This window comes from Verticillium dahliae, genomic scaffold (assembly GCF_000150675.1).
Source record: "Verticillium dahliae VdLs.17 supercont1.11 genomic scaffold, whole genome shotgun sequence".
Lineage (NCBI taxonomy): Eukaryota > Fungi > Ascomycota > Sordariomycetes > Glomerellales > Plectosphaerellaceae > Verticillium > Verticillium dahliae.
Window position 1 is genome coordinate 465126 of NW_009276930.1, and position 18583 is coordinate 483708.

Genomic DNA, 18583 nt, shown 5'->3' on the forward strand with positions numbered 1-18583 from the left:
CACCCGAAACCGAGAACCTGGCCGTACATCGTATAGACAGACCATGGCATCCACTGCCACAGATTAAACCATTTCGCTTTTGATGCGACTGCGACGCTTGCTCGGATTCGCACTCCATGTCAACAGTGCATCGCCTCGCATCGGGAAAAACCCACACGTGATTGTCCCGGAAGGCTGCCAGCTGTCTGCCACTCTGCCACTCTGCCAATCTGCCACTCTGCCACTCGTTCCTAGGCTTCCCCTAAGCGCCAGCCTGCCGACGTCATCCGACGAGATGCTCCTTCACGAGCTTCCTTCCCCTCAAGCTTCCGACCTTCCCCCATCCCCAGGCCATTGATGTAGAGAATACGCATCGATACCATCAAAGCCCGACCTTACAACGCCTCCGAGGCTTCCTGTTTCTCCGTGGTGCTGCCATCATCATGTCCGAGCCAGCACCAGCACCAGCACCAGCAGCTGCTGCGGTGCCGTCGAAACCACCACCGACGACAACGAGCTCCAAGCAGCAGCACCAGCAGCACCAGCCCAGTCCAGCCATCCCCGTCGGCCTCAACGAAGCTGGACTCGACTCGCCCACATTTCGCGCCACGGCCGCTCACTTCTCCGACCAGGTGGAGGCCATTGAACGATGGCTTGACGACTACACAAAAGCATCCTCCAAGGTGGCACGCGAGATCCTCGCCCTCGAAGACAACATCAACCTCTGCCTCGCCAAGAGCTTCCCGCCCGCCGCCGCCGTCGACGGCGTCATCGACAACGACTACACGCTGCTCGCCCTGCGACGGTCGAGCGATGGCATCCGCGCCTGGTGGTCCCAGGTCATCTCGACCATGCGCAGGATGGACGGCATCAACGTCGACCCCATCCGCGCCTTCCTGACAGGCGAGCTGCGGTCCTTCAAGGAGACGCGCCGCGCCCTCGACAGCGCCCAGCGACAGTTTGACCAGATGCTCGCGCGCTACGTCGCCCAGCCCAAGACCAAGGAGCCCTCGTCGCTGCGCGAGGACGCCTTTGCCGTGTACGAGGCCCGCAAGATCTACCTCGCCGCCTCGATGGACTTTTGCCAGATGGCGCCCCACCTGCGCTTCTCCCTCGACAAGCTGCTCGTGCGCGTGAGCGCCGACATGTGGAAGGAGCTGACGCGCGCCCACGAGTCGGTCATGGACGTCATGCGCTGGGGCACCGAGATGGACCGCATCCGCGGCTGGTCCAGGGAGATGGACGCCACCGAGTCCGTCTTCCGCCGCGAGCTCATGCGCCTCCGCAGGGACATCAGCCACGCCGCCAAGGAGGCCACCAAGCCGTCGCGCGAGCTCGACGACTACAGCGCCTCGACCGTGCCCTACCTCGGCAGCCGCGGGCCCGTCAGCGTCCAGACCCAGGACCGGGCCGCCGTCATCTCCGAGAAGCAGGGCTGGCTCTTCCTGCGCAGCGTCTACGGCAAGCCCGCCCGCACCACCTGGGTGCGCCGCTGGTACTACTGCCGCGACGGCATCTTCGGCTGGCTCATCCAGGGCCCCCAGGGCGTCCTCCAGGGCGACGAGATTGGCGTCCTCCTGTGCAGCGCCAAGCCGGCCGTGGCCGAGGACCGCCGCTTCTGCTTCGAGATCAAGACCAAGAGCCAGACCATGGTCCTGCAGGCCGAGACCCAGGCCGAGCTCACCGAGTGGCTCGAGGTGTTCGACGTGGCCAAGAGGAAGGCCTTTGACGCGAGCATGGGCCGTGACAGCACGCCTCTGCCCTCTGGCCTCGACCCGGCCTTTCACATCACGCCGCCGCCCGTTCCCGAATTCTCGGCCAAGTCCCTTGACGCCCAGCTCGCCGGCGACGAACTGCCCGCTGCCGCCCTCGACAGGGCAGGCACCCTACCCGTGCCCGGGCCCGACGGAACCCTGACGAGCCGCGCCAGCTTTGACATCAACGCCGCTGGCGGGTCGCGCCGCTCCATCACGGCCCTGGGCCGCGATCTGGGCCGCGAGATGATGATCCGCGAAGAGGGCGAGTCGAGCCGGGAACATGCGGCAAGGCTCATCCAGAAGCTTGATCTCCACCGCAAGGGCACCTTTGGCAGCGAGCTCGACGCGCGTGGGCACGGAGCTGGCGCGCAGGGCGGCGGCGGCGTGGTGGCGGCGGTGGCATCGCGAGCCTCATTTCTGCCAGCCACGGCTTGCTGCCGGGGCATCCCGCGTCCATCATGGCACCCGTCTCCGGAAAACCTGCACAGAGCCCCGCGTTTGCCCCTCGGGAGCTCCTCCAGGGCCGCCTGGCGCCCGCTACGCTGGCCAAGGCGCCGGTGCTGACGGCTCTCAGTCGCACGGCTGTTGTCGTCACGGGCGACAAAGACCTCGCGCTGGATGCGGCCAGTCATCTGCCGGCCGCCGTCATGGCAAACTACTGGGGCAGCAATCCTTGGGGCACGGTCTACGGCACGGGCCACGGCAGCCCCAGGACGCCCGGGCAGATGGACGAGAACCCATTCGGCCTCGTGGTCACCGAGGTCGGCAAGGCCGGCGAGGAAAAGCCAGCGCCTCCGGTCGGCGCACATCGGAAGACTGTCAGCGTCGACACGACGAGGGACGTGCAAAAGACAGCCCAGCCTAGACAGCAGGTCGAGACGTTCCCGCCGGGCTACCCGCAGGATCTGCGCGCGCAGCACCCCCAGTTTCGACTCCTCTTCCCCGCCGTGCCGCTCGACGAGAAGCTCGTGCTCGTCTTCAGCGCGGCGTGGACCAGCTCGACGGGCAAGGAAGACACGGCGCCGCAGGGCGAGGGCATTGCGGGCAACGGACGCATCTTTGTCACGTCGGACAATTTGTACTTTTACGGCGAGCAGCTCGGTCTCGTTATCGCATACACCATGAGCCTCGACATGATCACAGAAGTGACGGCGGCACCAGGCAAGGAGTGCGACTACATTTACCTCCACCTCGGCGACGAGTCCAACGACACTGGCTATTCACGCATCACGATCAAGATTTTCTTGGAGAACCTTGTCCTGCTCCACGCACGTCTCAACCTCCTCGTGGACGACCTCCAAGCCGAAGAGCCCATGGCGCTGCAAGAGCTCGTCACGGCGCTCATCGGACTCGAGCACGACACGACGCAACGGCGGCCCAGCGTCGACAGCTGGGAGGAGATCCCGTCCAGCACACCGTACGACGACGGCACGACGGCGGGGCGGCCGGCGCGGCGCGGCAGCCACGCGCCGGTGCCACGGCTCCACGTCAGCCACGTCAGCCATGTCAGCCATGTCAGCCACGCGCACCTGCGGCCGGCGCCCAAGTTCCAGATGCCGACGCACGCGGTCGTGTTCGAGCCGGACGACATGCAGCACAAGGTGGCGGAGCGGCACTTTGAGCTCAGCGCCAAGGCGTGCTTCCACGTGCTCTTTGGCGACAAGAGCTTCGTGTTCCCCAAGCTCTACTTTGAGCGGCGGGCGCAGCGGATCGCGCAGGGCCCGTGGGCGCTGGGCGACCAGGGGCGGCTGCGGCGCGACTTTACGTTCAAGGTCGACTACGCCGACATGCTGGGACGGTCGCGGTCGGCCGACTTCGTCGACCACCAGGTCATTGACGTGTTCCAGGACCACGTCACGTACGTCGTCACGCACGTCAAGACGGCGTGGCACCTGCCGCACTCGCAGCACCTCAAGCTCGTCGTCAAGATTGTCATTACGCACGTGGCCAAGTCCAAGTGCAAGCTGGCGGTGTACACGCGCGTCGACTGGTCCAAGACGCCGGCCTTCTCGAAGCGGCTCGTCGAGCGGCAGGCGCTCGACGACGCCGACGGCGACGCCGAGGACCTCGCCGAGGTGGCGACGGACCAGGTGCGCAAGCTGGGGTCGCACAGCCGCACGAAGCGGGCGATCCAGGTGTACGGCCACATTGGGCAGCAGACGCAGGTCGTCGTCTTCTCGCCGGCGGAGAAGGACGCGGCCGCTGCCGGGGGCGGCGGCGGCGGCGGCGCGCGCAGGCAGGTCATCAAGCAGCGCACGCTGACGGCCATGCTGCTCGAGACGGTGCGGTCGTTTGGCGAGAGCGCCGTGACGTCGGTCATCATGTGGGCGATTGCCGGCGTGCGCACCGTCTTCTCGGTCGTCACGGCGCACCGGCTGCTGCTGCTGCTGCTGCTGGGGCTCAGCGCGCTGACCAACGTCATCTGGGCGTCCAAGGAGAACTCGGGCTGGTGGTCGGAGCGGCGGGCGGTGCGGTTCATGAAGAATGTGGGCGTCGGGCCCAACGTCGTCATGAGCAAGGCCATCTACATGGCGGACCTCGGCGAGGCGTCGGGGGCGGCACGGAACGGTAGCTCGCCGGAGAGTGCTTGGTATGTTTATTTTCCCCTCCTATTTCTTTTCTCCTATTTTTTCCCCCTTCTCTTTTTCTCCTGCTTTTTTTTTTTTTTTTTTTTTTTTTTTTTTTTTTTTTTGAGGAGGAGGGAGACTTCTCATGCTAGGCAAATTCGCTGCTAACAAGGACAGCTTCTCGGCGTTCCAGCGCGTGACCAACGCGACGGACCTCGACGCGCCGTTCGAGGGCGCCGGGTCGACGCTGACGTCGGCGTCGAGCCGGGCGACGGCGCGGCGCATCCGGCGCACGCGGCAGCGGCTGGGGTCGTACCGGCACGAGCTGCTCGTGGCGATGCGCGTCGTCAACAGCATCGAGCGCGAGATGGTGCAGTCCGAGTGGGAGAACTGGCTGGCGGACGAGACGACGCGGTGCGACCAGCTGCGGACGGTGCTCGCCGAGGAGGCGGTCAGGACGAAGCGCGGGGGCGAGACGAAGCGCGGGGGCGAGCAAAAGGTGCTGCCGCCGGTGGAGGGCGAGGCGCGCCAGGCGACGCTGCGCGCGTGGCACGATGCGTACTGCGGCAGCTGCCGGGTCGAGCAGCGGGCGCTCGCGCAGGGGCGTGATCCTGTGACGGGGCTGTAGCGGGTGCCTGGTGGATGGCGACTGGTGGTCATGGCGATGGTGTTGCATTCGGGACCTCAGGTGGTGATTGGGGTTGTGTGTCCATCATGGGTAGTGAGCGGGTGGCCGTGGTATGACGATGCCCAGAGCATAAGCAGCAAGGGTGTAGAGTTCCCATGCACTGATTTTCTGTTCCTTTCTCAATCCCAACTCGTGCCCTGTGCCAAGCGACATTTTCCCTTTTGGAGCGAGCATGACCTCAGGTAAAGGAGCGTCAGATACGCGGGATGGACTGGGCGCTCCAGCCATGGCAGAACTCAGCGTATATCGCTTGATCGCACTGTATCAGATCAGAATGCTTCAAGCAGGTCGGTCGCGCCGGCTCCTTGGCCCTCAAGCACCTCAAGCACCTCAGACGGTTGTCGCTCCAGTCGCTCCGAAAGGGAGAGGCGTGATGATGGTGGCCGAGACAGGCAGCCAGAAAGGCAGCCAGGAAGGCAGCCAGGGGGTTCACTGCAATTCGTGGCGATCTCGCTGGGGTAGATGGGCTTGGCTGGCGGACGGTTGGGGGCTTGTTCTTGTGGATAAAAACCGGTATTCGTCGCGTGTTGGCTGTCGGATTTGCTGTCTGGGGGTCGAGAGAGGCGTGTGCGTGAAGAAGTGTGGGATTGAGGGTGGGGGAAGAGTTGGGAACCGAGTGGCTCGTGCCTCGTGCCTGGAGACTCTGGCTACAGCGTCTCAGCTTCTACAGCGTCTCAGCTTCTACAGCGTCTACAGCTTCTACAGCGTCTGCTTCCGACCTAGGTGCCTTGCCTAAGGTAGGTAGGTGCCTGGTAATGTACCTGGTACCGACCCCGCACTGCCAGCGGTGACGTCGAACCGTCCAGGGTCTCACGCCCCGCCCCAGGTGTCACGCTGTCGGCAGTGGCATGGGCCGTCACTTGCTTCTGACGTCAAAGATGACCAGGCTCGCGCTGGCGTCTCTGGGTTTTGTTCTGGAGGGAAAGCTCCGCCGTCTCCGGCGTGTACAGGAACCTACCAGGCTTGCCAAGTGCCTACCTATAAGTGGGTAGTACTGGTAGTAGGTACCGACCTTACCTAGGTACCTAGGTACCTAGGTGGGGAAGCAGTTGACAGCGGCCCAGAAGGAAAGGGCACGACACACGACAGCCTTAGGTAAGGCTCCTTCCTTCCTGCCTTCTCTCTCCACGCCATAAACGACTAGGCCTCCATCCGTCGTTCCCGATTGTCACGAACATCTTCACCAGTATTTCTAACCCTCCGCGTTCCGCCATTCCGCCTGTCCCGGGCAATCGTCCTCATCATCCTTTCATCGTTTGTCGTCCTCGTCTTCTCGTCCTCTCGTCCTCTCGTCCTGCTTTGGCGTATGCGAACCCCAATCTACTGCACGACCCGCAAACGAGCCATACAAACCCGAACGATACGACGCAGAAGCACCCGACACGGACACGCCACCGGGTTCGGCAGCCTCCCATTCCTCCCATCATCACCCCACCACGCCGACACCACATTGACATTCATGCGCTCGGACACTTCGGCGCCCACGCACGACAACGGCAGCCACGAGGTGTCCCGACCCAGAGCCCACACCTAACCACCTTTCCACCTCACACCAGAACCACAACCACAACCACAACCACAACCACAGCACAGCCTGTGGCAGAACACCCCCATCATGCCGTCCCACCATGAGCCCTTTGCCGCTCTGGGCCCCGTCGACTGGTCCGCCGTGCCCGCCGACGACCTGTCCTCCTTCCTCGCCGACACCTTCGCCTCGGCCCAGACCATCATCGACTCGATCCCCGTGCCCCGCCCCCGTCCAGGCCGCCACCGCCGCCCGCCGCGCCCGCGCCCAGACAGACCCGCCCCAGCCCTCCGTCGCCCTCAACGCCGCCATGGCCGCCCGCCAGTCCGGCGCCTCCATCAGGACCGCCCAGGACCTCATGAAGGAGTGGAAGGACGTCAAGGTCAACCCCAAGGACAACCCCCTCGCCATCAACGTCTACAAGCTCGCCGCCAAGGACGGCCGCGGCAGCTGGTTCGCCCGCCGCAGCATCCACGACGGCCTGCCTTTTGCCACCTGGAAGCTCGGCCTCGAGCGCGAGTTTGCCGAGAGCATCAAGGTCCAGACGGGGCCCGGCGGTGGCAGCATCCGCGGCATCGGCGCCGACCAAAAGGTCGAGCATCATGTCGTCCGCGACGCCGGCAAGGCCGAAGGTGAGTGAGACCGTCGCCACCTACTGTGCCTACACGCACCCACTGTGCCTACCGCACTTACTGGTCCACACCTGAGTATCACTGACCCGTCCAGTCTTCCAGCTGTCGGCCCAGTTCCCCGGCCCAACCACGCCGCGCGACTTTGTCACCCTGCTGCTCTCGTCCGACACCGCCGACACGAAACCCGTGCCCCACGGTGCCCCGCGCCCGCTGCGCACCTTTATGATCCTGTCAAGGCCGTGCGACCATCCCCAGTGCCCGCCGCGCCAGGGCTACATCCGCGGCCAGTACGAGTCGGTCGAGATCATCCGCGAGGTGCCCAGCGACAAGCCCAGCGCCATCAAGAGGGCGCGCTCCTCCATCGACGTTGGCGCCGACGGCTCGCAGCAGAGGCGGGCCGTCGCCGAGGACATGAGCAGGGACGCCGTCCTGCGTGCCGCCACCAAGGTCGCCGCCAGCGACGAGAGCCGGAACCGCGGCCTCTCCGTGGACAGCGCGCCGGCACGAGACGACGCCGGGCACCACGTCGACGCCATGGACGCCATGGACGACAAGGACGACGACAACGACGACCATGATGCGCCGACGACCGTCGAGTGGCTCATGGTCACGCGCAGCGATCCCGGCGGCAACGTCCCCCGCTTCATGATCGAGAGGGGCACCCCTGGCGGCATAGTGAGCGATGCCAGCAAGTTCCTCAACTGGCTGACGGCCAAGGCCGCCTGCGACTTTGCCGACGATCCCGCGCCGGCCAAGGAGGAGGGGGCCGCCGCCGCCGCCGCCGCCGCCGTCGATGGTGCCAAGACGGACGCTGTGAAAGCCGAGGAGAGCAAGGCGACGTCAAAATCGCTGCCGTCGACAGCGCCCACAGCCAATCTCGTCCCCGACAGCGCGGCGCCGCAAGACACGAGTGGAGCAGGGGACCACAGCAATGGCATGGCCAGCAGCAACGGTCTCTACGGCATGATCTCGGGCGCCTTTGGCTACGCGACAGAAGCCATGGCCGGTCGCCTTCCCGTCGGCCTGCCCGGCTTCTTCCAGAGCCAGCCCAACAGCAGCGACGAGACGCTGTCGTACAGAAACGCCCGCGACGAGGACGACTCGGACTCGCTCAGCACCATCAGCGACACGTCTTCGGTGCGCTCCTTCACATCGGCCATGGAGCGCACGGAGAGCGCGCAGAACGCCCTGTCGGCCGAGGCGTTGCGCGACGACGCCGTGTCGACGCAGTCGTCCGAGTCGCGCAGCCTGCACGCGCCGCTGTCGCACTCAGCGACGCACCACGACAAGGAGCTCCGCAAGCTCCAGGAGCGGCGCCGCAAGATGCAGGACAAGCTCGACAAGCTGCAGAGCCGCATGACGGCCAAGCGCGCCGACGGCACGCAGTCGACGCAGCGCGACGAGGCGGCCGCCGCGCGGCTCCGCGAAAAGCACGAGCGCGAAGTGGCCAAGCACGAGGAGAAGTACCAGCGCGAGCTGCGACGGCTCGAGGAGAAGCGCGCACACGATGAGCGCAAGGCCGAGGCGCGCCGCCGCAAGGCCGAGGAGCGCGAGCTCAAGGCCAACGCCGCCATGGAGCTCGACAAGGTCCGCCAGCAGCGCGACCTCGCCCTCCACGAGGTCGAGCTGCTCAAGGCCCAGGTCGGCGAGCTGCAGGCCCAGAACACGCGCCTCGTCGCCGACATGGGCAAGCTCGGCAAGGGCATCACGGGGCTCCGCCGCCAGGACTCGGGATGGAGCACAAAGTCGGCGGGTGTCCGGGCGCCCGACAAGGTACCGCAGGCCGCCGCCTCGTCGTAGCCTCGTCGGTCGCTACTTGAGTGCGAGGGGGGAGGGGACTATAGTCATGGTGATTTTGGGATGAACAACACGGTGTTGGAAAGGCATGGCGTTTGGGGACTGCAGCGATGACTGAGATTTCTCGTCAGATGGTCGTTTTTTCGTTTTTTGATCTCGACCTTGACGGCCACAATGGAACACTTGGCTACAATATTGATCACTAGGCTGACTGCTGTTACCAAATGCACGGTACACCCCACCGGGCTGTGAATTTTGTGATTTTCCTTGTATAGACCAGTCTCGCAACCAAGAAGAGAGATCAGGGGCGTGACCCGGCGCTGCCGAATGGCCTCGTAAAACCGGAGCACGAGGACCTCAGACTGCTGTTGATCATGCTTCTCCGCGCTGGAGCACACGCGCTTTGAACGAGTTGGTTCCTCGGCCCACCGGTATCAAGAAGCTTCCGGGTTGCCCGGATCGAACTGGCGGGTAGGACGACCAGCTTCCAAAGCGACTTGTTGGCGCAGCAGATGCGTTGATGTCACGGAATATCAATACATTTGACTCCACGTCGATTACATCCCAGCGAAGTTTAAATCTGCTTTTCGCGTTGACCACGTCCTAGGATCCTGTCGTTCCATAATGAGCAGTATGCACCAAGAATTTCAATCGCTCGATGAAAGGTGAGGTCGTTGACACCGGCACCAAGGAAATGCGGAAGCGCCGAAACTAGGCCCAACCCCACGAGGTGAAGCGGGGGGGGGGGATTCATAAATCCCCTCGGAGCATACGTCCCTACACGCTTCCTCTCATGATTTTCTCTTTTGTTTTGCATCACCCAAATCGTGCCTACACTCTGTCGCAACAGGCTTCGCAGGTATCGATTCCAGCCGGCATCGCCGGAGCACAGAGGCGTGCCAGGAGCCGCTGCTGGTCGGCCCCACTTGGTCAATGAGGTCATGAGCCCCCACGCCGACCCGTTTCGGTTACGAGACGAGGTGGCCGAGTGGTTGAAGGCGCAACTTTTAAGCCAATCCCTGATTGCACAGTTGTATCGTGAGATATCTTGGGTTCGAATCCCAATCTCGTCAACACACCTTCTTTTTATCTTTTGCACGTCTGCCTGCAATAGCATGACGAGCCGCTCATCAAATAGTCGAATGCTGACCTGATATTCAAAATGCAAATTGCTTTGGGCCGCCGAAGAGAACAGCACCGCCCACTGGACGCCTGACGTTTGTCTAGCAAGCACCGTCTAACGTTTGTCTAGCGAGCACCATGGACCGCAATATCTACCCCAGCAACTCCAGAATCATGCCGTGCACCGCCTTGTCCGATGCCACACCCTTGAGCTCCGCCATCAGCGCCCTGAGCTTCTCGGCCTCCCCGCCCTGCCTGGCGACGACGGCCCTCGCGGCCAGCAGAACCCGGATGCAGACGGCGTAGGCATCCGGCATACCCGTCCACCCGAGTGGTCCGTCCCGTTCCTTCTCGACGTGCTCCTTCAGCGCCTTCACCCCGTCAGCGGCCCATGCTCCCAGCGCAGCGTCGTCGACGCCGGCAGGGAGGCTCGCGTAGACCCCCGCCCACCGCTGCGCCTCGCGCACCTCGTCGATGTACTGGTTCTGCTCCTCGACGGCGAACAGCGCGTCGTCAAAGTGGAGCGCCGTCGCGAGCTGCTGGGCCGCCGAGGACGTGCTCGTCAAGCGCTGCGCGACGGCCGCTTGGAAGGCGGACAGCTGGCTGTAGGATGACTGCAGGAGCTGCAGGAGGGAGTCGGCTGCGCGAAGCGGGAGCAGAGTCTGGTTGGCCAGGACAGGACGCGACGCGAGCGCGGCGAGGGCGCGAACTTCCTCGTCGTCGTCGTTGAGGGCGTCGTAGAGGGTGAGGAGCACGGGCATAAGGGCGGGCTCTGAAGAGGGGCACGCACAAAGATACGACTTGAGGGATTGAGTTGCTGCGAAGCGCGTATCGAACGGCTGCATCATTAGCTGTGGTGCACGGTATGGATAAGGTCGGAAACACATACCTGGTCTTCATGGCCTGCGGCAGAAATCATGGCTGTCCAGTTCTGGAGAGTATCGAGGGCATGACCTTGGGAGTTTGCGGCCTGACGGAGTGTGGACGTTGCCATGATGGAACCACTGAGACGGATGACAGCGTTGGAGAGGCCGGGGTTCAACGACTTGGCGAGAGTCTCGTTCCAGAGGGCCGTCAGGCTAGCATCTGACGGAATCAGGTCCAGACGTTTTTGCTCCAGAAGATCATCAATCGTATCGGCGAGGTTTTCCAGGGCTACAATGCGCGGCTCGGGAGCCTCCGCGTTGGCGCCCACGCCCAAATACACCTTGCACAGCTCGCCACCCAACTCGGGACTCATGATGGCCTGAAACACGACCGGGATGGCCTCCAACATGTCGACCGCGGCCTCTGGCTTGCTCGATGCCGTGTCGATGGCCTTGAGCGCAAGGAAAGCCACGTCACGGCTCGACGCCGCTTGGTAGACTTCCTGGACCGCAATCTGGCCGCTTAACAACGCACTGTGAGCATAGCTTGCATAAGCATCTTCTCGTACAATCTCGGCTGGCGTGGTGGCGGTCCCAGATGCAAAGGCAGAGATGACGTTCAGGATCTCAGCATACGTTGCGTGTGCCTCGGGGCATCGGAGGAAGATCTCGGGAGCCTGTTTGTAGAGGTCGATGACCAAGTCCAACAACGGAGAAGTGTCCCCTGATGCGTGTCAGACCACCTGAATGAGAAAGAGAAAACCAGCATGTGCACTTACTCTGCGCCAGCTCTGGCAAAACATTTGCTAGCTTCTCGAAGACGTATTTTATGGTGAGTAACACACCGTGCAACCTGTTGGCCTGCGTCAACACCCGTTGCCTTTCAGACCCATCCACAAGCTCCTGGATAGATTGCAGCCAGCCGTCATGCAGAAGGAAAGAGCATAGAGCACGAGCTGTCATCTCCCGAACGTGCCACACCGGACTGCCCAGGTACTCAGTGACAAGGCCATACAGCTCTGCGCGCAAGTCCTCAGGAGGTCCAGCTCGGCGGATAATGTCCAGAGCAGGGAACACAGACTCGGCGGCAATGGTGCCGGTGCTAGGCTTCATGACTTCCTGTCCGGAACGCAAAAGGTTGAGCAGCACAACTGGGATGATGGGGTACTTGTGGTAATGAACTCGCGAAGCCTTTCCGTCCCAGCCGGCCTCGATAAGGGTCTTGCTTTCATTCGTGCCGAAGAGGTTGTCAATCAGACTCCTGAGGAGGAGGAGGCCGCTGTTCCGTATCGCCCATCTGCTCGCTCGCTTTAGTGTTGGTCACTTTGCTTGGGCCTGGGTACTTACACTTCGGCTTTGAGGCAGCCAGCTGCGAGCTCGAGACACTGGGGAATGTGTCGTTCCACCTTGCCCATTTGTGCAAGGTGGGCGCTTTTGAAAATGTCCTTCAAGCAGTTAAGGGCATGGACTTGGGGTAGGTTGGAGCCGTCAGTCTTAGTGACGCGCGCCTCGCGTTGCGCAACGTCCGTCAAGTCTGCAATCACGCGATCGAAAGACGGGGATTCCGCATCGGCGGACAGGATGCCAGTGATCATGGAAGGGATACCGGCCGACCGGCGAGTTGTCGACGCATGGGTGAGGATACACTCCTGGCTTCCCTATATCCTTGTCAGCAATTGACCTAGCATATTGGATCAGCAAACTGACCTTGTACCAGACGTCCAGCAGCGTCTCGCCTTCAGGCACCCAGTCAGGCTTTCCTCCAGAGTATTGCACAAGTTGGCAGCACGTGGCAAAAGTCAAAGACACCGTTGAGAAGGCACCTCTGTGTCGCAAGTTCGTCAATTGATCAAAGGTCAACTGTCCAAAGGCAGAAAATGTGGCGACAGATGGACGTAAATCGCCCTCTCTCGCTTTGCTTTTCAGTGACACGATCATCGCACGCATGAGATTGCTAAGGCATGTCAGCAGGTCAGGTTTTGAGAAGGCGTATTGGGGACAAACCTAGATTCGTGGATGGCACGGAAACTGTAGCTCAAGAGGTCTTTAGTATCGAGGCCCTCAATGTCCTCCAGCTCCTGCGGTAGATGGCCCTCTGGCGAGTCATCGCAGAGGACGTATGAGACAGTCGCCCAGATGCGCTGGCAGGCTTTTACCAGACGAAACTGTAGGTGGTCCAGAGCCTTCATCTCAGGCTCGGTGTAGGTGGCTTCGCAAAGGCTCTCCCACACGAAGCTGATTTCGTTAGCTACTTACAATCGTAAGGTTGAATGGAGTCGTACCGGAGAGAGGCGAAGTAGCCATAGATGGGGGCTTCAAGAACGGCTTTGCCAAGATCAATTTCTGCGAGAGAGAGCTTGCTCTCCAACAGGTCTACGAGCGAAGCTACCACGAGGAGTCGCTCCTGCTGTTGGCCGTGGATTCGACTCAGGAGCTCGTACGAGCGAGCAAGGCCATCAGAGTGGTCAGCCCTCGCGGTGCGACGTGTGATATCTTCGGCTCGTCGGAGGAATTCAGTGACGGTCCTGATATGGCCCAGGGGACTGATGGCGTCCTTGAAACGAGGCTCGGTGAAGAAGATCATCAGAATCTCGTTACTGATAGCCCTTACATCTTCAAAGGCGTCCATGACCAGGTCAAAAAGTATCCGAGTCCACGTGGTGTCAAAGGTGCTGAAGAGAGGAACCTCTTCCTCATTGGAATCCCAGACTTTCGAGTCATCCAGCTCTATGCGGATGATGAAGAGCGTTGCGCGGAGGATGGAGAAGTGACGCTGATAAGAAGCTGTTGGGATGAGCTCTGACTTGAGGAATTGCAAGAACCACGCGACGAACTTCTTGTGCTGCGCCAAGACGTTCTCAATCCTTTCCTTTGGCCACGCCATTGCCTCCTCAGCAGACGTGCCAACCTTGATCTTGTTGGCCTTTGGCGTTGTCTTTGGTGGCGCTGCGTCGACCCGATGAAGCGCCTTTTGAAGGAGAGGAATGGCGCCTCGAGCACGCCGGTACATGGCCTTGACCTTGCTCAGAAGCTCCATGCGAAATCTAGCGCTGGGGTCTGAGAAGTGGTGAGGGAGGTGCGTCTGCAAGAGACGGAGTGAGGGCTCAAAGAATGGCCTAGTTGTTGAGTTTGAAGATATGATGAGCGATAACGCCAGCGATCGAACTTCGGACGACGGATGGGACAACACGCTGTCGAGCATAGCTTCCTCGAGGACGACTGCAGACTTGGTTTCCGAGGGAACACCGCCTGCCAATGTCAGCATGAGGCCTGAAAGATAGAGCGAAGGAAGCAGTACCAGGTTCATCCACGATTCCGACCTTCTTTCCAGTTTCCAAGGCATTGAACCTCAGCAAAGCCTGGACATTGACCTCCTCCTCATCGTCTTCACTCGTCACCGATACCGGGTCCAGCTCTTTCATAATCTCCAGGAACCGCAGAGACCCGGCGCGGTCCTGCTTAAATACAGGGAGGAAGACATAGTTTTTGACGCTATCCAGCAGCATGGGTGCTCTCGTTAGAGCTTCCTGAAGCCATTCGAGCCATACCTGGACGGTGAACTGTTGGCTGATCTCGCCCTTTGACTTTTGCAGGGCTTGGTAGAGTGTCACAACCAGCTTGCCCGCGTTGGCACGCATAGTGATCATGCGATGAAAAAGTTGTGCAAATATCGCCCGCCACAGATCCAAATCTGATGGCCATACAGTTTGTGCGTGAACTCTGCGGTAGCTCTGTCCAATGTCCTTAACGGAGAAGAGCCTCTTGGAAGTGAACTGATCCAAGGCCTTCATGGACGACTTGACCAGAGGTCTTGAGGACTTGGGTCCGACGATGGATACCAGGGTATCCAAGATGTTCAGCTTGACTGCAGATCCTACCGTTGAGTCGGGGTTCTGGTTGATGAGATTTGGGAGAAGGTCCAACACAAGCCTCAGGTGCCTATGCGCCTCCACCTCGTTCCACTCGATGAAGAAATTGAAGAGCTTCAAGCTCATCTCCTCCGTGTAGGCCCATTCCTGGATCTCAGGAAGCTTGGATTTTGTGCACTGAGCCACAAAACCACAGAGCTTGACGCACGAGTTGCCGGATGTCGCTTTCAGCTGGGATGACTTGGCCAAGAGGTCATCAAATATGCCTTGAGCGGTGCTGTGTTGAGATTAGCGTAAGCGCTCATTGAGTGAATCAAGATTTCTTACGGCATGCGAGAATCATCGGGCTGTCCCTCCACCCATTTTACTAGGTCTTGCGTGTTGATGAAATTCTCATGAATTGGGCGCTCCAGCGTGGCGTCCATGATGGTCGAAAATCTTGCCGCTTACACGTGAATTTGGCGTGCAAGTTTGCAGATGGGGAGAGATTCAGCTCAGACGGACAGACATGAGGAACAGATCTGTTGCGAGATCCGGCCTTTTCTGTATAGAGATATTTCCCAGTTCTTCAGGTCAGCAATCGAGTGCTCAGAGGGTGTTCCAAAAATCCATAGGCCTTCCCATCTTGGCCTGGGTCGCGAATTCTCCTGCTGTCCCACCAAGCGCTGGCGCTGGTTGATGGAGGGGCAGAGGAGGGGCAGCAATGCACGGACCGTTTCGGCTGGATGACTCAGCCACACGCACCACAGGCAAGGCAGAGGGTCGAAAATTGCGGTGCCGTGTCAAAACCCACTGGAATTTTTTGGCCCCTCTTGAACTTCCTCTCCTCCTCAACCCAACGACACATCCGTGCTACCAGTTACTGGGAGATATCGCCAAGATGTCGAGTGAGTGCTCTTGCAGTTCTTTGCATCAACGAACACGACTGACAACCCGACGCAGAGATCACGGTTGCCAACGTCCGTACGCAGATCGGCGAGCTCCTCGAGTACTCGACCGAGACCAAGAAGCGCAACTTCCTCGAGTCCGTCGAGCTCCAGATCGGTCTCAAGAACTATGACCCTCAGCGTGACAAGCGTTTCTCCGGCACCGTCCGCCTGCCCGTGGTCCCCCGCCCCGGCATGACCCTGTGCATTCTCGGTGACCAGCACGACATTGATCGTGCCAAGCACGGTGGCATTGACGCCATGTCCGCCGACGATCTGAAGAAGCTGAACAAGAACAAGAAGCTCATCAAGAAGCTCGCGCGCAAGTACGATGCTTTCGTCGCTTCCGACTCTCTGATCAAGCAGATCCCCCGTCTTCTCGGCCCCGGTCTGTCCAAGGGTACGTTTTCCCTCCTGGGCTCTGCGCTCACTGCTCTTGTCTTGATCTCTCCAGACTGACCATTTGCGCAGCTGGCAAGTTCCCCACCCCCGTCTCGCACGCCGACAACCTGTCCGACAAGATCACCGAGGTCAAGTCGACCATCAAGTTCCAGCTGAAGAAGGTTCTCTGCATGGGTGTCGCCGTCGGCAACGTCGGCATGACCGAGGAGCAGCTCGTCGCCAACATCATGCTGGCCATCAACTACCTCGTCTCCCTGCTGAAGAAGGGCTGGCAGAACGTTGGAAGCCTTACCATCAAGGCTTCCATGTCTCCCCCCAAGCGCCTGTACTAAGCGCATTCTCGACCGGACGGTCCCAGAGTTAGTACTAGGTTAAAACTTGGGAAGGCCGAGAAGGACGGTCCGGAGACGGGATGCTCTGAGGGTCAGAAGCTCTGCATGTGGGAAGGGTGCTCATCAATACCAAATCATTTCCACAACTCTGATTCGATGCCTGCCGCGTGATGTCTCGCTCGACTTTCAAATTGTGCTGTCCTGTTGATGGAAATATGCAATCTCTCTGTTCAGTCGATATGGGCCAACAAACACGTCGGCATCGGTTTGCCGTCGGCACAAGGGGCGACGGGGACGTTTTGCCGTAATCAGATGCTGGCTGATCATGGCCCAATCAGTGAGCCGTCTGAATCAAAGATGTTCATACAACATGATCAAAGAGCCGACATTGGATCTGCAACGGCACTGACACAACGTGCCTCGCAACACGACCGACGCTGCAACGTCGTAGTCAGACATTCTGACCAATGCTGGCATCTCGATGGAGGGGCCGATTTGGTGCGTGCCTCGCATCGACAGGCGTTTTTGTAACAAGAACCTGCATCTGCATTCAGCTCGGTGATTTTCTTCTCGAGCGCATCGGTCCGCAGGTGGCCCACGACGACTCAAGCTGAGTCTGTCTAGGTCTGTTGGTGGTGATGTTCGACCTCGACCAGACTGCCGGGTAGACTGTGTTCCCCCCTTGTCTAAACTCTACAGACCAACAGCAGAACATCTGCCTTTTGTCCAGAGTAGGATCCGACACCGACCCAGGACCTCTTGCGTAGATCGCTTGGCCTGTCTGGCCCAACTGCCGCCCGGCACCATTTACGCGGACGATAGGCTAACTGCAAATGGCTGTTTGCACCTGTCGGCCGTTTATGAGGCGCGGGCAACAAGTAGGGATAGACGAAACTAGAAGTGTTCGCGAGCCTGGAGCTTATCATGACGACTGCGCGCCTAGCCAAAACCCCCGCAGGTAGCAATGGAGAGACGGGCCGAGAAGCAACCTTGATTGCCTTGCGTTTCCCCATGTTGACTTTGCTTCTCAAGAAGGGCTTATGCAGCCCCGGAAGAAGCACACACATGCGCGGGCGCGGGCGCACACTCACACTCCCCCCCTCCAAGGACCGAGATCCGCGAATCTACGAGGCGCAACAACCCCCCAATGACAATGCTTCCATCGGTTCCGATTCGGTAACGGCAGTGTTGGCCGGCCGGTGCGACTGGCGTTGAACTACCTTTGCCTTCGTCAGCCTGCTCAGCCTGTCTGATCATCGGCGCCAGCAATGCCGTCTCATGATGTTTGACTTTGTTGGTGACGGCCGGGGTACTTTGACGTCTGGTTGAATGAGCATCACAGACACGGAGACGCGGGGGGAATGCTCATCATTAGAAGGATCTCCTCCCTACAGAGCTGCTCTAGGAGGGGAGGCGCTAGGCTTGGACGCTTCGAGAAGAGACCCCGAGACATCAGGCGACTCTCTCCTCCCCTTTTCCTCTGGCGAGAATTGCGTATCCGTGCAGGTCTCAGTGTCGGTGACAATGTCAACACATGAGCGAGGTCCGTACTGTAGTTCCCTCCCCGTACTAACCAACCATGCACCAATGGCGAGGAGACAGGCGGACGTGTATCAACTTCAAAGGGTAAACCCCATGGCCAGAAGTTGCCTCAATAGGCGGGTGAGGTGCTGAGAGGGGAAGGGTCTCCATCTGCTTTGGCACTGGCCGGTGGCATTCGGCCCATCTACGGCGCCTCTCCCGTCCATTTTTTTTTTACCCCTTCGCCCTGCCCTCGTTTCCCCTTCCTTTCCTCCACTTTTGCACAAGCATGTGCTCTTGTCTATCTATGCGTCTGTCGATTGTCTGTCCGTCAATTTCTGATCGTGGACTCGAAGTCCGCCAATTATCCGCCGGTTTTCCATGGCTCCAAACCCTGCCACGCCTCCCCAGTCGGCCGGCCTCTCTCTCTCTCTCTCTCTCTGCCTACATCCTTGGTTCCCGGCCACCCCACCCATATCTGCTTGTTCTGTAGGCTTGTAGGCTTGGTAGGTCACAGCCGCTGCTGCTGATCTTCGCATCCCCTACCACCCCCCCACGACCCATTCACAGACGCCCCAACCACTGACGGGTAACTTGGAT

The 18583-nt window shown here is 60.4% G+C and overlaps 4 protein-coding genes and 1 non-coding gene across 5 annotated transcripts; 4 read left to right on the forward strand and 1 right to left on the reverse strand.

Moving 5' to 3' along the window:
• Window positions 1-422: 422 nt before the first annotated feature.
• VDAG_05783 (SipA3) lies at window positions 423-4931 on the forward strand (the record flags this gene model as incomplete). The annotated part of the gene is made up of 3 exons (XM_009655180.1): window positions 423-2132; window positions 2225-4326; window positions 4481-4931. The coding sequence occupies 3 exons, from the start codon at window positions 423-425 to the stop codon at window positions 4929-4931; spliced, it is 4263 nt and encodes a 1420-aa protein (XP_009653475.1).
• A 1688-nt stretch (window positions 4932-6619) lies between these two features.
• Window positions 6620-8948, forward strand: VDAG_05784 (uncharacterized protein; the record flags this gene model as incomplete). Its single annotated transcript, XM_009655181.1, has 2 exons — window positions 6620-7148; window positions 7243-8948. 2 exons carry the CDS (start codon window positions 6620-6622, stop codon window positions 8946-8948), a joined length of 2235 nt encoding a protein of 744 aa, XP_009653476.1.
• Window positions 8949-9919: 971 nt separating this feature from the next.
• VDAG_20167 lies at window positions 9920-10018 on the forward strand. The gene has a single exon. It is a non-coding gene; the product is annotated as a tRNA-Leu (tRNA).
• A 201-nt stretch (window positions 10019-10219) lies between these two features.
• On the reverse strand, window positions 10220-15227 carry VDAG_05785 (HEAT repeat protein; the record flags this gene model as incomplete). Its single annotated transcript, XM_009655182.1, has 9 exons — window positions 10220-10918; window positions 10957-11657; window positions 11713-12230; window positions 12281-12591; window positions 12641-12887; window positions 12938-13168; window positions 13216-13990; window positions 14100-15079; window positions 15130-15227. 9 exons carry the CDS (start codon window positions 15225-15227, stop codon window positions 10220-10222), a joined length of 4560 nt encoding a protein of 1519 aa, XP_009653477.1.
• A 439-nt stretch (window positions 15228-15666) lies between these two features.
• VDAG_05786 (60S ribosomal protein L10a) lies at window positions 15667-16606 on the forward strand. Its single transcript, XM_009655183.1, has 3 exons — window positions 15667-15689; window positions 15745-16128; window positions 16200-16606. The coding sequence occupies exons 1-3, from the start codon at window positions 15683-15685 to the stop codon at window positions 16460-16462; spliced, it is 654 nt and encodes a 217-aa protein (XP_009653478.1). The 5' UTR covers window positions 15667-15682; the 3' UTR covers window positions 16463-16606.
• The last annotated feature ends 1977 nt before the right edge of the window (window positions 16607-18583 follow it).